Source organism: Thamnophis sirtalis, unplaced genomic scaffold, assembly GCF_051295495.1.
Source record: "Thamnophis sirtalis isolate CommonGarterSnake01/CBP01778 unplaced genomic scaffold, rThaSir2_p1.2 scaffold_3, whole genome shotgun sequence".
In the NCBI taxonomy this organism is placed as follows: Eukaryota; Metazoa; Chordata; class Lepidosauria; order Squamata; family Natricidae; genus Thamnophis; species Thamnophis sirtalis.
This window is the reverse complement of record NW_028261383.1, coordinates 152,659,715-152,680,111: the sequence shown is the minus strand read 5'-3', so window position 1 is coordinate 152,680,111 and position 20,397 is coordinate 152,659,715. Positions and strand designations below refer to the sequence as shown.

The following is a 20,397-nucleotide window of genomic DNA, read 5'->3' as shown; positions in this document are numbered from 1 at the left end:
ACACTTACTGGCACATCTCTGCCTACTTTCAATCTGTATGCCCCTAAGTTTTCCCTGCGGTGTACTCTAACATATGGGGATGTTCTGAGAACTGCAGGTTTGAAACTATGAATTCTCCAAATTCAGCAATTTTTCTTTGCTCCTCTTGCGATTTCTCACTGAAGAAACCTTTTAAAGCAGACCTTTCAACGTTTGTCCCTTGCTATTCAATTCCTGCTGTATGAGATCATAAGGAGCCCCACCCCTCCGTATCTCAGTATGAATTTTTTAAGAACATTCCTCGCCTGCTCCTTCTCATTTGTCCTGGTTCTGTGGTCAGCAAATTGATGAGAAAAGCACTCCCTGAAAGTAGAGCTTGAAAATTGCCATCTTCATCTTTCTGCCAAGATTTTAGAGAAGAGGAAAGGCTGCCATGTCCTTCAGGCCAGAAGATGCAGCAGGTGGAGCATCACATCTGCTGCAGAGTTTGTTTGTTTTTAGATTAAAGAAACAGCTGAAGAAAAGGTTCTAGTGTATCTCCAAGAAAAAGAGCAGTGTGCCAGAATAGTTGGTGTAGGAAGACACTGTTGGAAAAAGTGTGCATGTGGAAGCCAAGGCTTAAAAGTGTCATTGTTGCTCATGTACTCAGACTCAAACGATGGCAGTATGGTTAGCAAGCAGTGTTGCTTTCCCATAAGAGGTCAATGTTAATGTTGCAACAGGTAAACAAAACATTATTATTAGACAGCCTGTATTCTATTCCACCAACAAGCTGGGAATTTTGTTTCTTCCAAGTCTAGATCTAGATGGCTTCTAATAATCTTACCTGTAACAGATCTATTGGATGGTCATGTTATTGGTGAAAGCAACCTAAAAGCTAAAGGATGAGATCTGGTAAAGTTTAAAGGCATCCATCCTATTCAAATTAATGTCTTAAAACAATGCTTAACTTTTCTAACATCCATTCTAACCTAAGTAAAAGAATCTTGAGGGGATCTTTAGAAACTGCATTAAACAGGCTGCAAAGAGGACATATTCAGTTTAATCTATTCCTCTCTGTTTTGGAGAATGCTAAGTACAATAAGACAGCATACAATGGTGTTTTTCTAACAAGGTATTCAATGTTTTTTTTGGGGCGGGAATGGTAGTCCTAAACTAGTACACTATGACTATGCATCTGTTAAGCATACCCCAAAGATCCCCTTTTTAAGACTGAAAAAGCTCCTGAATTTCCCCGTTTCATCTCTCTGTGCACTGCATCAAACAGGCTAGGTGTGAATGTTTACAGAACAAAATGTCTAGAAATGTAACATGTGCAGACATGAGCTGTTCCCAAATTCTGTGTCATCCCCAGCTAAAAATATTATGGTGTCTGTAATGTTCTGGAGTTGCTTAAACTTTTGTTAATGTTGTTAATAGTTAGAGAACCTCGGGCATCCTTACCGATGAGTTACCTTCCATATTTCTTGTCTCAGCTGCAGAGGGCTGTAGATGGAATGGATTATTTGCATTCTGAGTTCAAGTGGGGATACTGTAAGGCAACAGCATTGTTTTTTGGATGTCCTCTGGAGGGATCAGGAAAGAGGTGGTATGACTGTCTTGATCCTCCTGGATCTCTCAGTGGCTTTCAATACCATCAATCATAGACCAGTTTCAGGGATTGAGAGTGGGGAGATACTGTTTTGGAGTGATGTTTCTCCTTTCTCCATAGCTAGTTCCAGTCAGCATTAGTGTGGACCTAGTTTTAGCTCCTCACAGTGTGGAACATCTCAGGGGTTGGGTGTCTCACTGTTCCTCTTTAAATATTTGCATGAAAACCCGCCAGAGCTGGCATGCAATTTGGAGCTCTTCCTGAATTTGTGGCTTCTTGCTCGAAGATTTGGGGAGCTTTGCAGAGATCCAGCCCTTTACAGCTTTTCAGAAGGCTAAAAGCATAGGAGTCTGCTTGATCCCAGGGAGAAGGGTGTTTCACAGGGCAGTACTACTAATAGAAAAGGCACACTTCCTAGCCTCATTAAATAGCAACACTTAAGGGATGGGTCTCAGGGTATGCCTATCCTGTCTGGCCTAGAGGAGCAAGCAGAAACCTTCAGGAGAGGCACTCCTAAACATTACCTGACTTTCTGCCATGTAGGGCTATAAAGGTGGTAACCGGCACCTTAAATTATGCCCAGAAAGAAACTGGGAACCAGTGCAGCTTCCATAGCAGGTGTGTATCATGAGTAAACCAAGGGGTGCCCAGTATTGTGTGAATTGCAGTATTCTGCACCACTTGTAATTTCCTGATGCTCTAAAAAATGGCAGCCCTATGTAGGGCACACTGCATTTCCAAGAGGAAGTAACCAAAGCATGAATGAGTGTGAGCAAGGCCTCAAAAGTCCAGGAGTGGTACAATTGGTGCACAATTGTTCCCCCCTCTCCAGGGACTAGAGTAGTATAAGACTGAAGCATTGTATAGAATGATTGATGGATTGGAGATGATGGGTCAAGCTCCTGGTTTTCTCTTCCTTTCCCTTCTCCTTTCCTCTTTTTGGTTTTATTATTATTTATTATTGTAAAACCCAGAGTTGAGTTTTACAAGACAGGCGGCCATATATATCTTTTAAATAAATGCATGTCATCTCAAAGGAAATTAGTTAAGACTAAGCTGTTTTAATAAATGGTATTTATTGTTTTTAATTTTTCCCTGAAAGGCTAATTATATTTGCTTGAAGGTTTGCATGTTATTTTCAGCAAAGTATTAGCCTAATAAATTATTATGATCATCTCCTGTAGTAAATTCTCCAGATCAACCATATTCTGCTTCAATTTTTTTTACATTAAATAGCTTTTTCACCAACATAAAAATAATAATTAATTTTAGGGCTGAAGATGATAGCTTGATTTAGAATACTTCTATATATAAAGCTGCAAAGAAGCCAAGAATTCCCATCAGCACGAGGGAAATGTCTGAATTACAATTTAGGTAAAATAGTTGACTCTCAGCTCAATTGCTCTAAATAGAAAGCTTGATTGGAATTTTCCTAAAGTGGAATTTTCAAATTAAAGAAGTAATGCTATTTCATTATTTCACAGTATCTGCAAGATAGATACCATAATTGATTGCATTGCTCTCCTACATTTCTATTGATTGTTTAAGATGACAGCCTGCACAGGTTTGATGACACAGCAACCATTTTATCTGGTACAGGTAGTCCTTGCTTTATGACCAGAATTTCCATTGTTAAGCAAGGCAGCTGTTAAGTGAGTTGCACCCAATTTTACAACCTTTTTGATGCTTTAAGCCAGGGATGTCAAACTCGTTGTCATGTTGTCGTCACATGACATATTGTCACTTTACCCCCTCTGCAAAAATGGGGGTGGGGGTGAGTTTAACACTCCTGATTGATTGATTGATTGATGAAATTTATATTGCCGCCTATTCGCACATGGCGACTCAAGGCGGCTTACAAGAATATAAAAACCACATATAAAAAGCAATAAAGCTAATACAAGAGAGAATCATATAATAAATTAATAAAATAATATAATAAAATAACCCCCCATCCCTGACCCGGCGACAACACATCACACAAGCCATCCAATAGACTCCATCCCACTTTGCATTCCCCAGGCCCACTGGCAGAATCAAGTCTTCAACGCCTTCCGGAAGAGTATTAGAGTGGGAGCCATTCTAATCTTTGAGGGAATGATGTTCGAGAGAGAGGGAGCCACCACAGAGAAGGTCCTTCTTCTGGGTCCCACCAGCTGTATCTCCCTAGGGGATGGGACCCGCAACATTCTTTTCCTCCCCACTCCGGTGGATCAGGTAGATGTGAGACGGTCCCTCAGATAACCTGGTCTCAAGCTTCAAGACTTTAAAGGTGACAACCAGCACCTTGAATTGCACTTGGAAGCAAATTGGCAACCAATGCAGCTCCCGCAAGAGATATGATCTGCATATCTACACCGAGATCTGCACAAAACCATGCGGGCCACCGCATTTTGCACCAACTGGAGCTTCCCAATTCTCTTCAAGGGCAGCCCCATATAGAGTGTAAATCGCTGCTATTGTTAGGTGAATCATGCCATTTTTAAACAATTCTAGCTTTTCCCATTAATTTTGCCTGCTGGAAGCCAGCTGGGAACATTGTAAATGGTGATCACATGACCTCAGAATGCTGCAACCATTGTAAATGCTGAATACAAAGCAACCAAATTTTGATCATGTGATTGTGGCGATACTGCGTTGGTTGCAGGGGTGGGTTCCTGCCAGTTCTAACATCTTCTATAGAAGAGGTTCCACAAATCTACCATGCCGTTTAGAACCGGTTCCAGGTCCCTCCCCCCGCCCGTCTGCACATCATCAAGATGAAGAGCGAGTTGAGGAATTCTGGGAGTTGAAGTCCACAAGTCTTAAAGCTGTCAAGTTTGAACACCCCTGGGGTTTGTTCTAAAGGGTTAGGGGTGCAAGGGTCTTGTAACTTGACAGTTTTAAGACTTGCACACTTCAATGCCAGAGTTCCTGAGCTAAGATTTTGGTTGCTAAGCAAGAGCGTTGTTAAGTGAGTTTCACCACATTTTACAGGTTGGCCACACCCACCCAGTTACATGACTGCCAAGCCACTCCCACTCAGTCACATGGCTGGCAAGCCATCTTACAAAGCAGGCCACACCTACAGAAGAGATTCTAAAAAAATTTGAAAACCACCACTGGTCGGTTGTAAGGGCAAGAATTGGATGCAAATCACATTTTCAATGCCATTGTAACTTTGAACAGTTAGTAAATGATTGGTTGTAAGTCAAGGATTACCTGTATCCTTGGCAGTAAGAGACCAATGACCCACTTATCCCATTGAGTAGGGACTTGAATTTAGAGCCCCATGGTTCCAGTCCAACACGTTGTCTAGTATATGTGTCTCTCTTTCCAGCTGCCAATATTTGTAGATATTTAAAATTATTGATGAAATATAAAACAATTTAATTGGGTTAAAATAGTCTTTTAGTTTAAAAATAAAATGATGTTTTGGTGTTTTCTGTGATTATTATTTTAAAAGAACAGTTTTTATGAGAGAAACAGTTTCAAAAGAAATTTTGCCTCCTCCTGGTCTAAGGTGAAAATGGTTAATTATTCAATTTCCTATTAAAAAGTATAAGCTATAGGAGGTTTCTTTATATAGTCTAATGTGCTTGGTATATACTTTAGAGAGTTTCAATAAGAAATAGATTAAATTGAGTTCATTAGTTGTAATTAACTGCTGCCACCTTATATTCTTTCATAAATAGGCACAATAATGCATTGCCTAAATTACAGTAAGCTGTAATGTGGTTTGCTTAGATTTGTTTCTGTATAATTTATGAACTCAACTATAGTTTATTGTTTAATGTTACTTGCAAACCAGGGCACTCTGGCTGTGTTCACATGATACAACTGCTGTAGCTACAATTTTGCAATCACAACTTTCCAAATAGTGTCCTTAAACACTCAAAGAGCCACAAAGGTCCTAACCGGAAGCTCTCCGTTCAATTCTGGAACCGACCAGAAGTCCAGTTCACCCACCATAGAGTCTCCTCCTAGCGTGGCGTCCTTTTTCCTCTACCTGTCCTAACCGAAAGTCCTATAAATTGTGGAGTCGACTGACGACAGGGAGCTGCAGCAGAGGGATGAAAGAGCCGCATGCGGCTCCAGAACCTCAGGTTGCAGACCCCTGTTCTAGACAGAATAACTCAAGAGAAGCCATGGTTTGTAGTTTGTTAACTACAAACTACAGTAACGGTTAACAAATCGTGTTTCTACATACAATAATTGCTTTAATATGGCTCATTAAGATGGATGAACCAGGTGCAAGATTTGTGTGCTATTGCAATTTTTACAGTTACATAACTAAGAAGTTTATGTTTTAGTCATTTTAAGAGCGGGTGATGCTATTTTTCTTAGTTCCCAAGAATATTGTCTTCTACTGTAGACCCCGGATTATTCTTGTTCTTGTTTCATTACCCTGCTCTATTTTAATTACTCTGTTATATCTGGATTAATAAATAAGATCAGAATTAGACATGGTTGCCAGCTTCCACACTTTGGCCAAGGGGGGCAGTGTCAATAACAAAAGGAAACTGTTGCTTTGAACGTGGAGTTAAAGCATGTACATGGATTTGGGAAGTTGTTGTTGTTAGTTGCGAAGTCATGTCTGACCCATAGCGACCCCATGGACAACATTCCTCCAGGCCTTCCTGTCCTCTACCATCCTCTGGAATCCATTTAAGCTCACGCCTACTGTTTCAGTGACTCCATCCAGCCACCTCACTCTCTGTCGTCCCTTTCTTCTTTTGCCCTCAATCTTTCTCAGCATTGGGCTCTTCTCCAGTGAGTCCTTCCTTCTCATTAGATGGCCAAAGTATTTGAGTTTCATCTTCAGGATCTGGCCTTCTAAACATCAGTCAGGGTTGATCTCCTCTAGGACTGACTGGTTTGATTGCCTTGCAGTCCAAGGGACTCATAGGAGTCTTCTCCAGCACCAGAGTTCAAAGGCCTCAATTCATTGGCCCTCAGCCGTTCTTATGGTCCAACCTTCAAAGCCATACATTGCAACTGGGAAAAGCATAGCTTTGACTGGATGCACTTTTGTTGGCAGGGTGATGTCTCTGCTTTTTAGTATGCTGTCTAAATTTGCCATCGCTTTCTTCCCCAGGAGCGTTTTTTAATTTCTTGTCTACAGTCCCGATCTGCGATGATCTTGGAGGCCAGGAAAGAAAAATCTGTCACTACCTCCATTTCTTCCCCATCTATTTGCCAGGAATTGAGAGGGCCAGATGCCATGATCTTATTTTTCTTAATGTCGGATTTCAAGCCAACTTTTGCACTCTCCTTCTTCACCCGCATCAAGAGGAATTTTAGTTCCTCTTCACTCTGGAAAGATAGGGACCAGCAAATCATTTCCAAATGATTGCTAAGAGAAGTGTTACTGCTTTTTACATGGAGATTTCTTTCACACCTTCCTATCATGGTCACCAAATTGTTCTAGAAAAAGGGAGTTACAGCTGCCAAATTGTAGGAGGATTAAAGATCTCTCATTCATGTGTGACTTTTCTTAGAACTGTCTGTCTCCAAATTCCTGCTCGTCTCTCTCTTAGCAAACAGTTGAGACTACAAAGCCACGAAGAGCTAACTTTTCTCACAAGCATTGGAGTAAAGTAAAGCTGAAAGGGTTTTGGGGGGGATAGTTGTGGATGCCAAGAGTTTGCTGTAATGGTTTTCCTGCTTTTATTATGCTTAATGCTTTTACTGCTGTTTGCAAGCCGCCCAAGGTTATGTTGCATAAGATGGGCAGCTCTAATAACTAAAAGCAGAAAATTGAGCAGGATCATCTCTACCTCCACAGTAGAGGCTTTTGAAATCCACAGCTGCAGAGCAAGAACAGAATATTTCCAATGGAGGGAAACTGGAGAAAGGAACTGGGGCTTTTCATTCTTCTCATTTAAGGGCCCCTGATTCCAGAGTGTCCTTGAGACAAAAGAGCAGACTGCATAGAGGTAAAATGGATCCCCCCCACCCCCAGGTTTGAGGCCACTGCCAAACAGGCCACAGGGCTAGGAATGGAAAACATGACCTTGGGGCATAGTTAGGGTCCCCCAGGAATTCACCTTACAAATTATTTGCTAGAATTGGGGAACAAGTTACCCTTTTGAGCATACCAGCAGCCCCTTATAGGAGTTTGTTCTGTAAAGGTACAAACCTGAACAGAAATATGTATGTATGTATGTGGGGCGGGTGGAAATATCTGGATTAACTGCCGCTCTATTTGGCAATCTGATTTCTGTGGAATCCTGCATTTCCCCCCACACACATGTATTTATTATGATCATAATCATCCTTAATTCTGAAAGCGGCTGCATTTATCCACCCCACCCCGCTTTGCAGCCCTCTCGGTAACGCTGCTTGGGTAGATTTCCCCCCCCCCCTTTCCTTCCCTTGGTAGTGGAAATCCCCCTTCAAGCCAGATGGGCTGCGAAAAGGATGAGTGGGGGGCGGAGGGTCTGGGCTGAGACGGGCCGCGCTGAGGTGGGGAGACGGATAAGGCGGAGCTCCGAGCCGTGAGTTTCCTTCTGCCTCCGCCTCCACACCACCCAACAATAGCAGGCCCCGAGTCGGGCCGCGTCGCGGGAGGATGCGCCGAAGGTACCGGGAAGGGGGGGCCTTCGTGGCGTAGGTTAGCTAAGGCTCAGTCCCCAGCCCCACCGCTTTTAGGGGCTGGGGGAGCGGGCAGTGGTGGGGACGAAGTTGAAGAGCGCTGGCGGAGAGGCTGAGGAAGGGGTTACTTGGAGGGGCTTAAAAGGAGACGGGCGGGTGGGAAGAGGGCGAGCGCTTTGGAAAATCTCGGGTGTCTGAAAACGGAGCGCTAGGTGGGGGAGCCGCCGCTGCAGCAGCAGCAGCAGAAGCCCTTCAAGGGAGCCCCTGAGCTGCGAGGGGAGGGAGCTGCCCCGACTTGGGAGCCGTGTAGTTTGAAAGAGAAGCAGCAGCTGCGCGTTTCCAAAAAGCTCTCCCGGAGCCGGCAAGGGACGTGTGGACTGAGGAGCGTAGGATTTGCTGGAGAGGAGGACTTGGTGCTGGGTAGGCTCGGAAGGGCTGTAGAGAGCTTTGCGGGGCGGGGGGAAGGAGCGGCGGGGAAATACGGTCTTCGGGGTGGGGAGAAGAAGCAGTTGGTCTCTCGGCGGGTCGCCCCAAAACTGGGTTTGGGAACCTGGGGCTGTGAAGTTCCGCTGTTGGGACGCGATGCATCTGTAGCGGAGGAGCGGGATCCCGAGGGAGGCTTTTGCAGAAGGGCGAAATCTGAGATTTCTTCGCTTCTGCGGCAGGGTAGCGTTTGTTCTTTAGAGGAGGGGAGGGGGGGGAGAGACCACTACAGTTGCATTTCTTTTCTTGCTGGGGATTTAGATTGAAGTGACGCCCAGATGTCTCCGCGTTCCCTGCAGTCCGTGAGCTCTGTTTAAGGGCTCTTTGTGCTATGCATACAGAGGTTGGCCCTGCAGTTTCCCCTTTTTTTCTCTCCCCCCCCTCCAAATCGGAAATGTAATGCAGCCAAGAAAACGCAGGCTTTCCAGCACGCTAGTTTAAATCTGCTGAATGCCCTTGACTGCTTAAGTAACCTGGTAGGTGCAAAGGCCAGCCAGGACTGTTTCTTGACGTGCAGCAAGGTATGTGTAAGATGTATGAGACAGAGGGGGCCTCTTTTTTTGCAAGAGACTCTGGGAACTTGGAAAGGGGGTGGGGTTGGTTGAGAAATGGGCACTATTTGCAAGGCAGAGGCTGCCTTTTTACAGGGAGCTTCCAGCGTGGATTATCGAACTATTTGCAAAAGTCAATGTTGAATCCCAAATCCCAAAATTCATTCCTTCACTGTATGTCTCAGAGAATGTCACAGATGTCAGGATGGTGGGAGTGTTGAGGGGGCCACAAGTGAAAAGCTGTGGTGCCAAGACTCTCCTGGACCAGCTTTACCCTGATCAAGATTGGGAACTCCTATGAAAATAGGGGATCTTTTTCCATCTGGTATGTTGGGGTTGCATCTGTCAAGATTTCCTTTAAAAAGGAAAAATAAAAAGCATGTTACTAAGTTTTTTTTTTCTTTTGAGAGAGAGCCAAACTATATTGCACTTTCTTGTTGGAGCTCCAATTAAGGTGGAAATTTTATTTTCCCAGTTCCCTTGCCCAAACCTGCTTGCCCTAGTTTTCTTCCAAGCTCAATCATAATTCTGAGGTTTTTGAAGCTGCCTTTAAAAAGCAGTATTCAAACAGTTTATTTTTGTGTTGTTTTATGAAAACATTAAAATATGTAGGGTGGTTCTACTAGTTTCTGTAGATAACTCCTGGATTTCTTTCCCTCACCCAGTTGTTCTGAGGATTTTGGAAACTATTCTGTCTCCCCTGGGCTGGCAAATAGTGAAAACTCCTGGGATCGTGGACGCTAAGCATAAATTTCTGTGGTGGTTGACTGAACTAATTCATTCCTCTCCGGAGACTCCTTTTTCTTTGAGTTCCACTACTGAGACACAGCAAAAGAACTAATTATTACTGAACGTAGAGTAATCAAAATGCCAAAACCAGTGAATGCATTGCAAGGAAAGTAGATTCCTTAAGCTTTGCTTTTTAAAAATATGGTTAAGGCAGACATATTTTTAACATGGCCAAGATGGTTTAAATATATCTTAGCTGTTCTGAAAATAGATGCATTTTGCACTGGAGCAGTGTTTCTCAACCTGAGCAATTTTAAGATGTGTGGACTTCAACTCCCAGAATTCCCTAGCCAGACATGCCTCTTTAAAAAGCCAAAGTTGAAAACCTTGCCCTGGAACAAAATTTTGGGATGGGATGGGATGACTGAATGGGGTGAGAGGGGAGAGAAGATGCTCAAGTGGATGATTTTTTTTATTAGTATTTTGCATATTTGTTCCCCAAAATCTGCAGAACAGTTTTCTTGTTTTTTTTAAATGATTTTGCAGGGAAATATGAAGGTGGAACATCTATACATATCTGCAACTTTCATAGATTTTTTTTTCAAAAAAAAATGTTTGAACCTATGGAAGGGGTGAGGCTGAATACTAATCCTGCATTGCATATGTTTTATGTTCTCAAAGCTAAATTGAAATGCTGGGTTCTTCCTCCAGGGACAAAATTAGTGGCGACTGCATTTGTCTTCATCCTTTTATATTCTTCAGGGGATTATTCAACAATTTAGAATAGAAAATGAATACAGTGATCTAACTTTTCCTCCTTCAGATCACTCTGAAGTAATTTCTTCAGTGATTCTGTAATTGGAAAAAGAATTATTTGAGTTAGCTGGCTAACCCCCCTGCCCCCCTGCTTTTTCCAATTATAGCCATTGCGGTTCAAACAAATCTGGCAAAGACCAGGCTGGAGAAGATTGAGCTATAGGATAAAGATTCTTCTATAATCTCTTTAATCTTGTTTCCTATTATAGAAATAAATTCCCATGGAAGTGGTTTGGGGCTTTTCCCCCCAGAAAGGGAGTAAAAAATAATTCTGGATCTTTGAATTTCTCAAACTCCCATGTGACTTTCAGGTTGAACAGTACCTTTAACTCTTTATAGGCAAGATAATTTCTCTATAAACAACTCCTTGTATTTTCATGATCCAAATTGGGGTCTCTTTATGAAAATTATACATCAGCATTAGCTTTGAATTTTGGTTTGTATTGCTCGTTGGTTTCTGCCCATTCTTCTAAGGAGCGCAAAGTGACTTTCATTCCAACTTTTTATTTTATCTTTCCTACCAATCTGTGGTGTAGGCTAGTCAGAGAAGCTACAGCTGCAGCAACAACCAGTAAGCCTCAAGGCTATGTTGATTTCCCTCTAATTTAAATCTTGCCATTCACCTATTGGGCTACATTTGGCAGGTTACTTACTCTGTGTTTCTCAACTCTAGCAACTTCAAGATGTGTGGACTTCAACTGGCAGTTGAACTGCTAGTTGATGTGGAAGCTGGTTGGGGAATTCTGGGAGTTGAAATCCACATGTCTTAAAGTTGGCAACACACTGTTCCAAGAAATAAAGAACTTCATGTAACTTCAAAATTATCTTGGTCACTTCCTTTAGCAAGCTCATTAATAAAACAAATGGCAGGTTAGGTGGATGTTGTCTCTCTCAGTAGAACTTAGAGGTACCCTTGAATATATATAAGAGTGGCTACCCTATTTGGCTGTTCATTGATAAAGGGAGAAGTACATAGTTCTGCTTGTTAGGTTTGTCACTTAGAGTAGGAACATGGTATATGTGGGATTCATCAATAAACTCCAGATTTGTGTTCATGCTTTTAATTTGCAGGTTCGTTTTATATAAAGCTCCAACATCAGCTTCTGCATTGGTACTGCAAAGCCACAGAAATGCAGGATGAAATACTCTATTGCCTTCAATACAGTGGTTTCTGGCTTTCTTTCTAACATCGTGGCAATCTTTCATAGCAATTTACAGTACTAATTCCCCCTTCTTAAAGCTGACGTCTAGCTGCTTGGAACCTTAGAATCAAACTCTGCATAAAACGTTGAGCCTGAGAAAGTTGGATTTGGGAAACTGTGTCAGATTATGGATCAAGTAAAATTGATTGGGTGACTTTGGACACTGATGGGTTCTTTTGCACATATCCAAGTCAGTGGGCTCAAAAATCCAAGATCCAACACAAGCACACAGATCTTTAGGCAACACACACACAAGCATTCAAAGGCCTCACTGCTCACTTCATCATTCTTTCCTACTTCTGCTACATCTCCTACAACTACTACCGGTAATTATGAGTCCTACTGCTGGAAATCAGTATATCTGCTTCAGGCTGTTTTATGAATAAGAACACACGTCTTCCCTCTCTCCCACATACTACCACCTTCAGCTGCCTCCTTGCTCACCTTTTATAGCCAACAATTGCTGTAATGGCTAGGTAGAAAGAGAACTTAAAGGGAGAAGACAACAGTAGCACGGGTGATGTTCATTTTGTAGGCAGTCTGCCTTCTCACAGATAACCCTTGTCCTGAATGAGTGAGCTTGTTAAACAAAACAAACGTGACTCTCAACGTTTGTGCTAAATCCTGAAATCTTACCTGATGGTGTTAAGCAAGGCTTGTGTTGGTCATGTCTACTCCAGTGCATGGTTCCTGAGTTCCCATTTTGCCCTTTCTGCTAGTACAACACTGCTTAGGCCCTGTCTGCCTAAGGAACCACATCTCATTGTTAGGAGGATCTGCAGCAGGTCATATGGAAATGTCCCCACTGTCGGAGCTCTGTCTTGGTGGTGTGAAGGTGATGTATGGTGTGATATGAGGGGTGTGTGTGTCTTTTTGTTCATGGTCTCAGGCTGTAGATGTACTCCTTTGGGAGTTATGTTTAGTCCCTACACTCTCAAGTTTTAAGATGCATCTTTTTCAGTCATGCTTTTAATTGTGAGGTGATTTTGTATTTATTTTTACTCTGACTTCTTATGATCTGTCTCTAATAGTTTATATTTAAAAGTCTGTAGAGATTCTCAGTCATCCAGGTTCATAGTTGTCCCAAAGGTGCTTTTTCAGGAGGCAACTGGACTTTTTTTTTCTTTTGAAGACGTTTTGCTTCTCATCCAAGAAGCTTCTTCAGCTGTGTCAGGATAGTAGGGAATAGAAGGATTTATATTTCTTGCTGACAGCTGGTCATTTGCATCCTTTTAGAGGGTCGTTGAAGCACTTGGAGGAGACACATACACCTCCAAGTGCTTCAACGGCCTTCTAAAACAGGGGTGTCAAACTGGCTGCCCATGGGCTGGATACATCATGCACAGGCCATGACAACTCCAGTTCCGCAAAGGGAGAAAATGTCACAAAATGGCACGTGACACAGCGAGTTTGACACCCACACTCTAAAAGGATGCAAATGACCAGCTGTCTGCAAGGAATATAAACCCTTCCCTTCCCCACTATCCTGTCAGAGCCGAAGAAGCTTCTTGGATGAGAAGCGAAATGTCTTCAGAAGAAAAAACAAGGAAGTCCAGTTGCCTCCTGAAAAAGCACCTTTGGGACAGTACTTTACATTGTTTCTTGGTTTTAAGTTCTGTAAACTGCTGTAAGAACTCGCTAAGACATAAATCAAATAAATAAATGCAAGATTTCAAGGGATGGGACTTGAGAAGAGTTTCTTTTTCCAATCAGAGTACATAATACATCAGAGCAGTGTTTCTCAACCTAAGCCACATTTAAGATCTGTGGACTTCAACTCCCAGAATTCCCCAGCCAGGTGTTGAAGTCCACGTCTTAAAGTTGCCAAGATTAAGAATGAATCACTGCATTGGAGACTGAACATTGGTGTGGTACATCTTCTTAAAATCATTGTCACGGCATGTAGATTGCAAGCTGTGGCTTTAATGGTTTGCCGAGCAAATCATAGTGGCTTGATTTCTATGTCATGTAAAACTGTACACTGTAGTTTGTAAATAATGGCTGGATTCTCAAGTTGCATTAAGCCAAAAGCAGATGAAAACATATTAGGGATTAAACTAATTTCATGCCACAGGAGGAACCTGCTCCTCCTATGCTGAAAAAGCTTGTTTTGGCCACACGTTGTACAAGCTGTGCTGGATTTGACATTGGTCTCATCGCCCCTGGATTCATTCTCTTATCTGTGGCCAGACAAGATGACCTGGGGAAGTTTGCAAGCTGAACATAATGGATGATGAGAGCCTTGCTTCTGATCTTCAATGTATTAAATGTCTCTGGTTGTAGAGCAGGGGTGTAAAACTGGCGGCCCATGGGCTGGACGCATCACATGCAGACCGTGCCCACCCCAGCTCCGTGAATGGGGAAAACATTGCAAAACATCATGTGACAGCAACGTCAGGCCACGAGTTTGAGACCCGTGTTGTACAAGGTCTAATTTTAATATTTCTGACTATTTTCTGGACAACTCCTGGTTAACAAGTCCTCTTTAAATACCAGCCCATCCTTAAACAACAACAAAAAAACAAATCCTCAGCATCACCGGGGATGCTGCAGTAGTGAGTGCTGTGGTTTGGTTGTTGCTTTCCTAATAGTTGCTGGGTTGGGAGCAGAGGAATCGGGATTTAAAACTGTAAATCCAAACTCCTTCAAGATGACCCAGATTGGCCCCAGCTGCATCAAATGTTTCCCCATTCTTTTGTAAACTGCGCTCCAGCAACCCGTCACAGGCGTGGAATGAGACGTAAGGGGGGGGGGGATGGGGGAAATCCTTGGAGGAAAAAGACTGTGGGAGTTGGATCTTTGTGTTTAAAAATAGCTCCCATTGCGGCTTCTCTGCTGTTCACTTACATTGCCTGAATGCTGATGTACGTCTTGAAGGCAACAATCCTTTGATGAAGGGCACGCAACCCTGAACTCTCTCTGCTTCTCTTTCAGGCAAAAGTGATGAAGGGAAGCCTGGAGGTTGGGCTTGTCATAGCGTCCATCACCGGGCCCCTAAAGGAAGGTAAGAAAAGGCTGGGAAAGATTGCAGGACCAAGACATTAGCTGGGATCATGCATTCATCCTGATGTGGGGGTGGAGGGAGGCAACCCACTCCCTGCACATCACCTGCAGTCCATCTAATTGTAATACGACCACCATGACTGGATTTTATTGGCACGGTTTTGTAGAGTTTTATTCAAAATTTAAAGGAGGGAAAGTGGAAGCAGAAGACCTTTGGAGGCTTCAGTTTCTACCCTTCAGCCCCCTGCCCCCAAATAGTTGGTCTCTGGGCCCGATTTCAAGCTTGTTTTGGTTGGCTTGGGAGTAAAGAATAGAGTTGGGAACGCCCAGAGACTTCCCACTTCTAGTCTGAATAAAGTAAAGAGAGAGCAAAAAAATGGGCTCCACAAATTCCAGTTCATCATCCGTACCCCTGGATTAACCATGAAACAAAATAGGCATACCCAAGGGGACCCCAAGGGAAGGGGCCACCACAGCCCCCCCCATGTCTGTAAGACTTTCACTGCCACACCCAGTTTTAGTTTTCAGCTCTTATTGAGCCTTTGTGTCACTTAATCAATGGAAAAGCCATAGGGCACCATTGTTGGGTTGGGCTTAGGGCCCTGATGGCAAACCTATGGCACATGTGCCAGAGGTGGCACACGGAGCCCTCTTTCTGGGCACGTGAGCTGTTGTCCCAGCTAAGCTCAGCTGTGTGGGCATGCCTCCCGCCAGCCAGCTGGTCTGAGTCTCTGCTGTGCATGCGCAGGAGGTGGGACACACACACGTGTGTGTGTGTGTGTGTGTGTGTGTGTGTGTGTGTGTGTCATGCACACATGTATGGGGGGTCACATGGGAGGCATGGTGGGGCGCATGTACAGGGGCCGTGCATGCATTGCATTTTGGGGATGCATGTGCATGCTTTGGGGACTTGGTCCCGAAACGGTTAGCCATCAATGGCTTAGGGCATCACTTGGCCTTAATCCGTCCCCGCATCACTGTGATACCAGATGGTCTTCTGAACCCCTTTGGATTATCAAGGGCTGAACTGTGGCCCTAAACTATGCTATAAGCATGGATCCTAACTCTTCCCTCATTCCTGGCCGCCCTTTGTGTTAGAGAAATCCCAATGGCATTATTGGAGGCAGCTGGTGAACAGCCTTGCCATACCACCATCCCCCGTCTTTGAAATTGCTGGTGGGTCTTTTATTGTGGCAGGAGCATAAAACTTGGCTCTCTTTTACTGGATTCTCTCTGCCCAAAGGAGACAATGTCTGAAATTGAGCCGCAGAGTGAAATGAAGCCAGAAGGGGATGGCCATGAGCCAAGGACACCCCAGGACCTTCTGCAGAGACTCCGGGAGCTAGAGGTAGGAGGCCTGATCTTGTCTTCCTGAGTTAAGGGGTTCCAGAGACCAGAGCACCAGTTGAATGAAAGGCTGGCAGAAGAAGTGAATTGAGATCTCATTGCAAGCAATTTGTTTCATGGTCGCTACGTAGCATCTATTATTTCACTTGAATCTGAGCTGCCTCCCAGCATTGGCACATATAGATGGTCTTCAACTTACAATCAGTTGCTTACTGACTGAAGTTCTGACAGACCTATCCTGTTTCCCCGAAAATAATACCTCCCCGGATAATAAGCCCAATTGGGCTTGTGAGTACATGTGCTAAAAGTGTATGATGCATCCAACCCACAGCCCGTGGGTTTGATCTTGGGAATTCCAGAGCTGAAGCCCACACATCTTTAAATTGTCACGGTTGAGAAAAAATGCAATAGAGCCTGTAAAGTTCACTGCATCTTATCCAACAGCTTAGGTAGATAACACATTATGCAATAGCAAGCATAGATACCCCGTTTCCCTGAAAATAAGACCTCACCAGATAATAAGCCCAATCAGGCTTTTGAGCGCATGCACCAAAATAAGCCCTTCCCCGAAAATAAGCCCTCCCCGAAAATATTGCAAAACAACAGTCATGAGGTTATTCACACTCGCTGCCTCCTGCACCTCAAAAATAATAAGACCTCCCCGAAAAAAAGGCCAAGCGCTTATTTCGGGGGTCAAAAGAAAATAAGACCCTGTCTTATTTTCGAAGAAACACGGTACTTGGGTGGTACTTATAACCTGGATTTGAAATACTTTGGGTGCTTAGCAATGGGGCACATTTACAGCCATTTGCAGCAACTCACTATCATGGAACCATGATTTCTGATTGTTTTGCTGAAACCCACCAGCATTTAACCTTACATTTTCAGCAAAACTGTCTGATAGTGAATTATGGATTCACTGAATTAATCACAGAGTTTGATTACCATACCTTGAGGACTACCTATACAGAAAGAATGTGAATGTTATATGAGCCTATTGGGGGAACGCAGGCTCGCATAGATGAATGACCTAAATTTGTGTTGCTCCCTTGGTGTTACAAGCAAGAGTCATTCACTCTCAAATTCCCCAAAATTGGCACCCTTTTTTCCAACATGGCATACAGGAAAAGGTAAAACCCTCACCCCAGACATATAGGCCCAAGGGAATTCATTATGTGAGTCAAGTGTTGTGTATTCCTTTTCTTCCTCTTCCTAATGTGAGTTATATGCACTTTGCACAAATGTCATATTCTGGGATTTTGGGTACATGATACATGTTTACAAGGGATGGGACAACAAATCTTGTTGACCTGTTCTGGCTTCTGAAAGGAGGTGCCAGCCGTTGAACCTAATGACCTTTAATCCCTCACTTTTTGTTTGTGGCCTGCCAGTGGCCAGGGGAGCTGGCAGCAGATTCGGACAGTGAGAAGATTGGGGAGGAACATGGGCCAGTCCTAGAATCTGGGGAAGACTCTGATGACCGCTCTGTGTCAGAAGCAGAGAGGGAGCCAGGGCCGTATGCCAGTTATCAGCTGCCTTCAGAGTCAGACATCAGTGAGACAGACAGACAGCTGGAGCCTGTTCCCAATGTGCGCATGCGCAGAGTTGCCAGACAAAGGGAACAGCTAAAGAACGGGTTGAATTGGGAGTAAGGCCACAGGTGAACAATGAATGGCCCCTCCCAGAGGAAATAAAAGAGCAGCAAAGGGGGACCGGAGTTTGCAGGAGACAATTAGTTCGCTTAATTGGTTGACTCTCCAAGACTCCTTGCCAAGTTTTGCAGATATCAGCCTGTCAGCGCTCTAAGCCAGATAAGGTCTGTGACTGTAAATCCTCCCTTGAAAGACTTTGCTGGATGTGAATGAGGAGAATTCACAGTTAATTAATAAAAGGGGTTTTTGTCGGGACAAGGAATTTGCTTGTTGAAACTCTTGGGAAGCCTAGGTCAGAACACTCTTTTCGCAGGGGCACAGGTAGAAAACATAGCTTTGCCATGCTATGGAATAGGCACTTTCAAGAACAAGAGAAGTGGGGTGGAGCAGAGAGAAGAAGGGAAGTTGTCCATGCTTCATTTCTTGTCCCATATGCCTTCTGGAGAAGAAACTCGAGGTCCTCTTTTATTCTCCAGCAGCCTGACTCTTCTCTTATGTCCTCAGGCAGAGAATTTGGCTTTGGTGCAAGCCAATGAGAACCAGCGGGAAACCTACGAACGCTGCCTGGATGAGGTACTGCTGCTTTGCCTTCTCTTTCCCCGACAGCACCTTCTGATGGAGAGATAGCTTCTCCCGTTGTGCTTATATCTGCTCCTCCTCCTTCTTCTTCTGCAGGTAGCCAACCACGTGGTGCAAGCGCTGCTAAACCAAAAAGTGAGTCTGTCTCCAAGGCCTGGCCTTTGAGGGCATCTTTGGGATTTTGAGAGCTGTTAAAAGTGGAGCTTGGTCAGGCACACACAGTTCTGCAGGAAGCAGACTGGTGAAATCACTCCTTTGCAGCCCTCCAGAGGCTTTATTACAGTGTTTCTCAACCCTGGCAACTTGAAGATGTCCGGACTTCAACTCCCAGAATTCCCCAGCCAGCGAATGCTGGCTGGGGAATTCTGGGAGTTGAAGTCCGGACATCTTCAAGTTGCCAAGGTTGAGAAACACTGCTTTATTACAATACAATACAATATAATAGCAGAGTTGGAAGGGACCTTGGAGGTGTTCTAGTCCAACCCCCTGCCTAGGCAGGAAACCCTATACCGTTTCAGACAAATGGCTATCCAACATCGTCTTAAAGACTTCCAGTTTTGGGGCATTCACAACTTCTGGAAGCAGGCTGTTCCACTGATTAATTGTTCCAACTGTCAGGAAATTTCTCCTCAGTTCTAAGTTGCTTCTCTCCTTGATTAGTTTCCACCCATTGCTTCTTGTCCTGTCCTCAGGTGCCTTGGAGAATAGCTTGACTCCCTCTCCTTTGTGGCAACCCCTGAGATATTTGAACACTGCTATCATGTCTCCCCTAGTCCTCCTTTTCATTAAACTAGACATACCTAGTTCCTGCAACTGTTCCTCATATGTTTAGCCTCCAGTCCCCTAATCATCTTTGTTGCTCTTCTCTGCATTCTTTCTAGCGTCCCAACATCTTTTTTACATTGTGGTGACCAAAACTGAATGCAGTATTCCAAGTGTGGCCTTACCACCCTTATTATCCCACTGTTTTTCCTAGGTCTGCTCCCCACCCCCTTCCCCATTTTTAATTCCGAAGAATGTCTCTATGGACTTCAGTGGCATTTTTGAAGTTAAAGAGGAGACCAGCAGCTACTGTTGTGCTTTAAAGCCATGTAAAGTTTCCTGAAACATTTAAGTCAGCAAGCAAAGGAATGGTCTGTGGGCCCTTTGGTGCCTGCGCTTACTATATCCTCTGCTGGATTTCATTAGGAGGAGAGGAGGAGAAGGAACAAATGGAACTCTTATATGTGTTATAGGATTTTTGTTGTTGTACAAAATCAATATTTTTGGGGAGGGTTTATTTTAGTGTATGCACTCAAAAGCCCGATTGGGCTTATTATTCAGGGAGGTCTTATTTTCAGGGAAACAGGGTACTATAATTCATTTTTAATGATGAAGTCACATTTAGGTTTTATGCTCTTAGTTTTTGGAATGGGAACGTCAAAGGAACTTCTGCCACTGGTCTCTATAGTCAGAGATGAAAAAATGCAGTCTGGGACAATATTCATCCCATCAGCTTCCTTTGTGGCTCCCCCAAAAAGGCTGGGCCAACAATATGACCCCTATTTGTCTTTTGGGTAACAGGGAAGGAGGGGGGACTCGTAATTTCCCTTAAGTCTTGTGGATACTTAGAATACTTCTTTCTCAAACTCCCGAAATTCCCTCTAAACGGAGGACGTGGCTTAGCCCACTTTTGGAATGCAATTCTCATTGTTCTAAACAAAACCAGCTGTAAACCTTGAGCTGATAGTAGTTGTGTATCCCTGATATAGATGAAGGACAGGCAGATAGTAGATCTTAGTTGCTCGGTATCAGTCCTGCAAACGTTAATTGCATTTGCCTCTGATGAGCTCATCACCCAAAGCTACTACTTAATCTCTGTGGGGACAGGATTTCACTTGGCATTTTTT

At 43.8% G+C, this 20,397-nt stretch overlaps 1 protein-coding gene across 5 annotated transcripts in view; it reads left to right on the top strand.

Moving 5' to 3' along the window:
* NCKAP5L (NCK associated protein 5 like) overlaps positions 1-20,397 on the top strand; it is a 58,134-nt gene that overhangs the window by 21,898 nt on the left and 15,839 nt on the right. For 2 of the 5 annotated variants that reach the window (XM_087710463.1, XM_087710459.1), the window contains exons 2-5: positions 14,862-14,931; positions 16,174-16,278; positions 18,434-18,502; positions 18,605-18,643. In XM_087710463.1, the coding sequence (XP_087566589.1) occupies positions 16,180-16,278; positions 18,434-18,502; positions 18,605-18,643 (207 nt within the window). In that variant the 5' untranslated portion in view covers positions 14,862-14,931; positions 16,174-16,179. Of the gene's footprint in view, positions 1-7,414; positions 7,489-8,000; positions 8,135-8,445; positions 8,567-14,861; positions 14,932-16,173; positions 16,279-18,433; positions 18,503-18,604; positions 18,644-20,397 lie in introns of those variants that run through there. The other 3 variants (XM_087710462.1, XM_087710460.1, XM_087710461.1) reach the window with 3 other exon arrangements.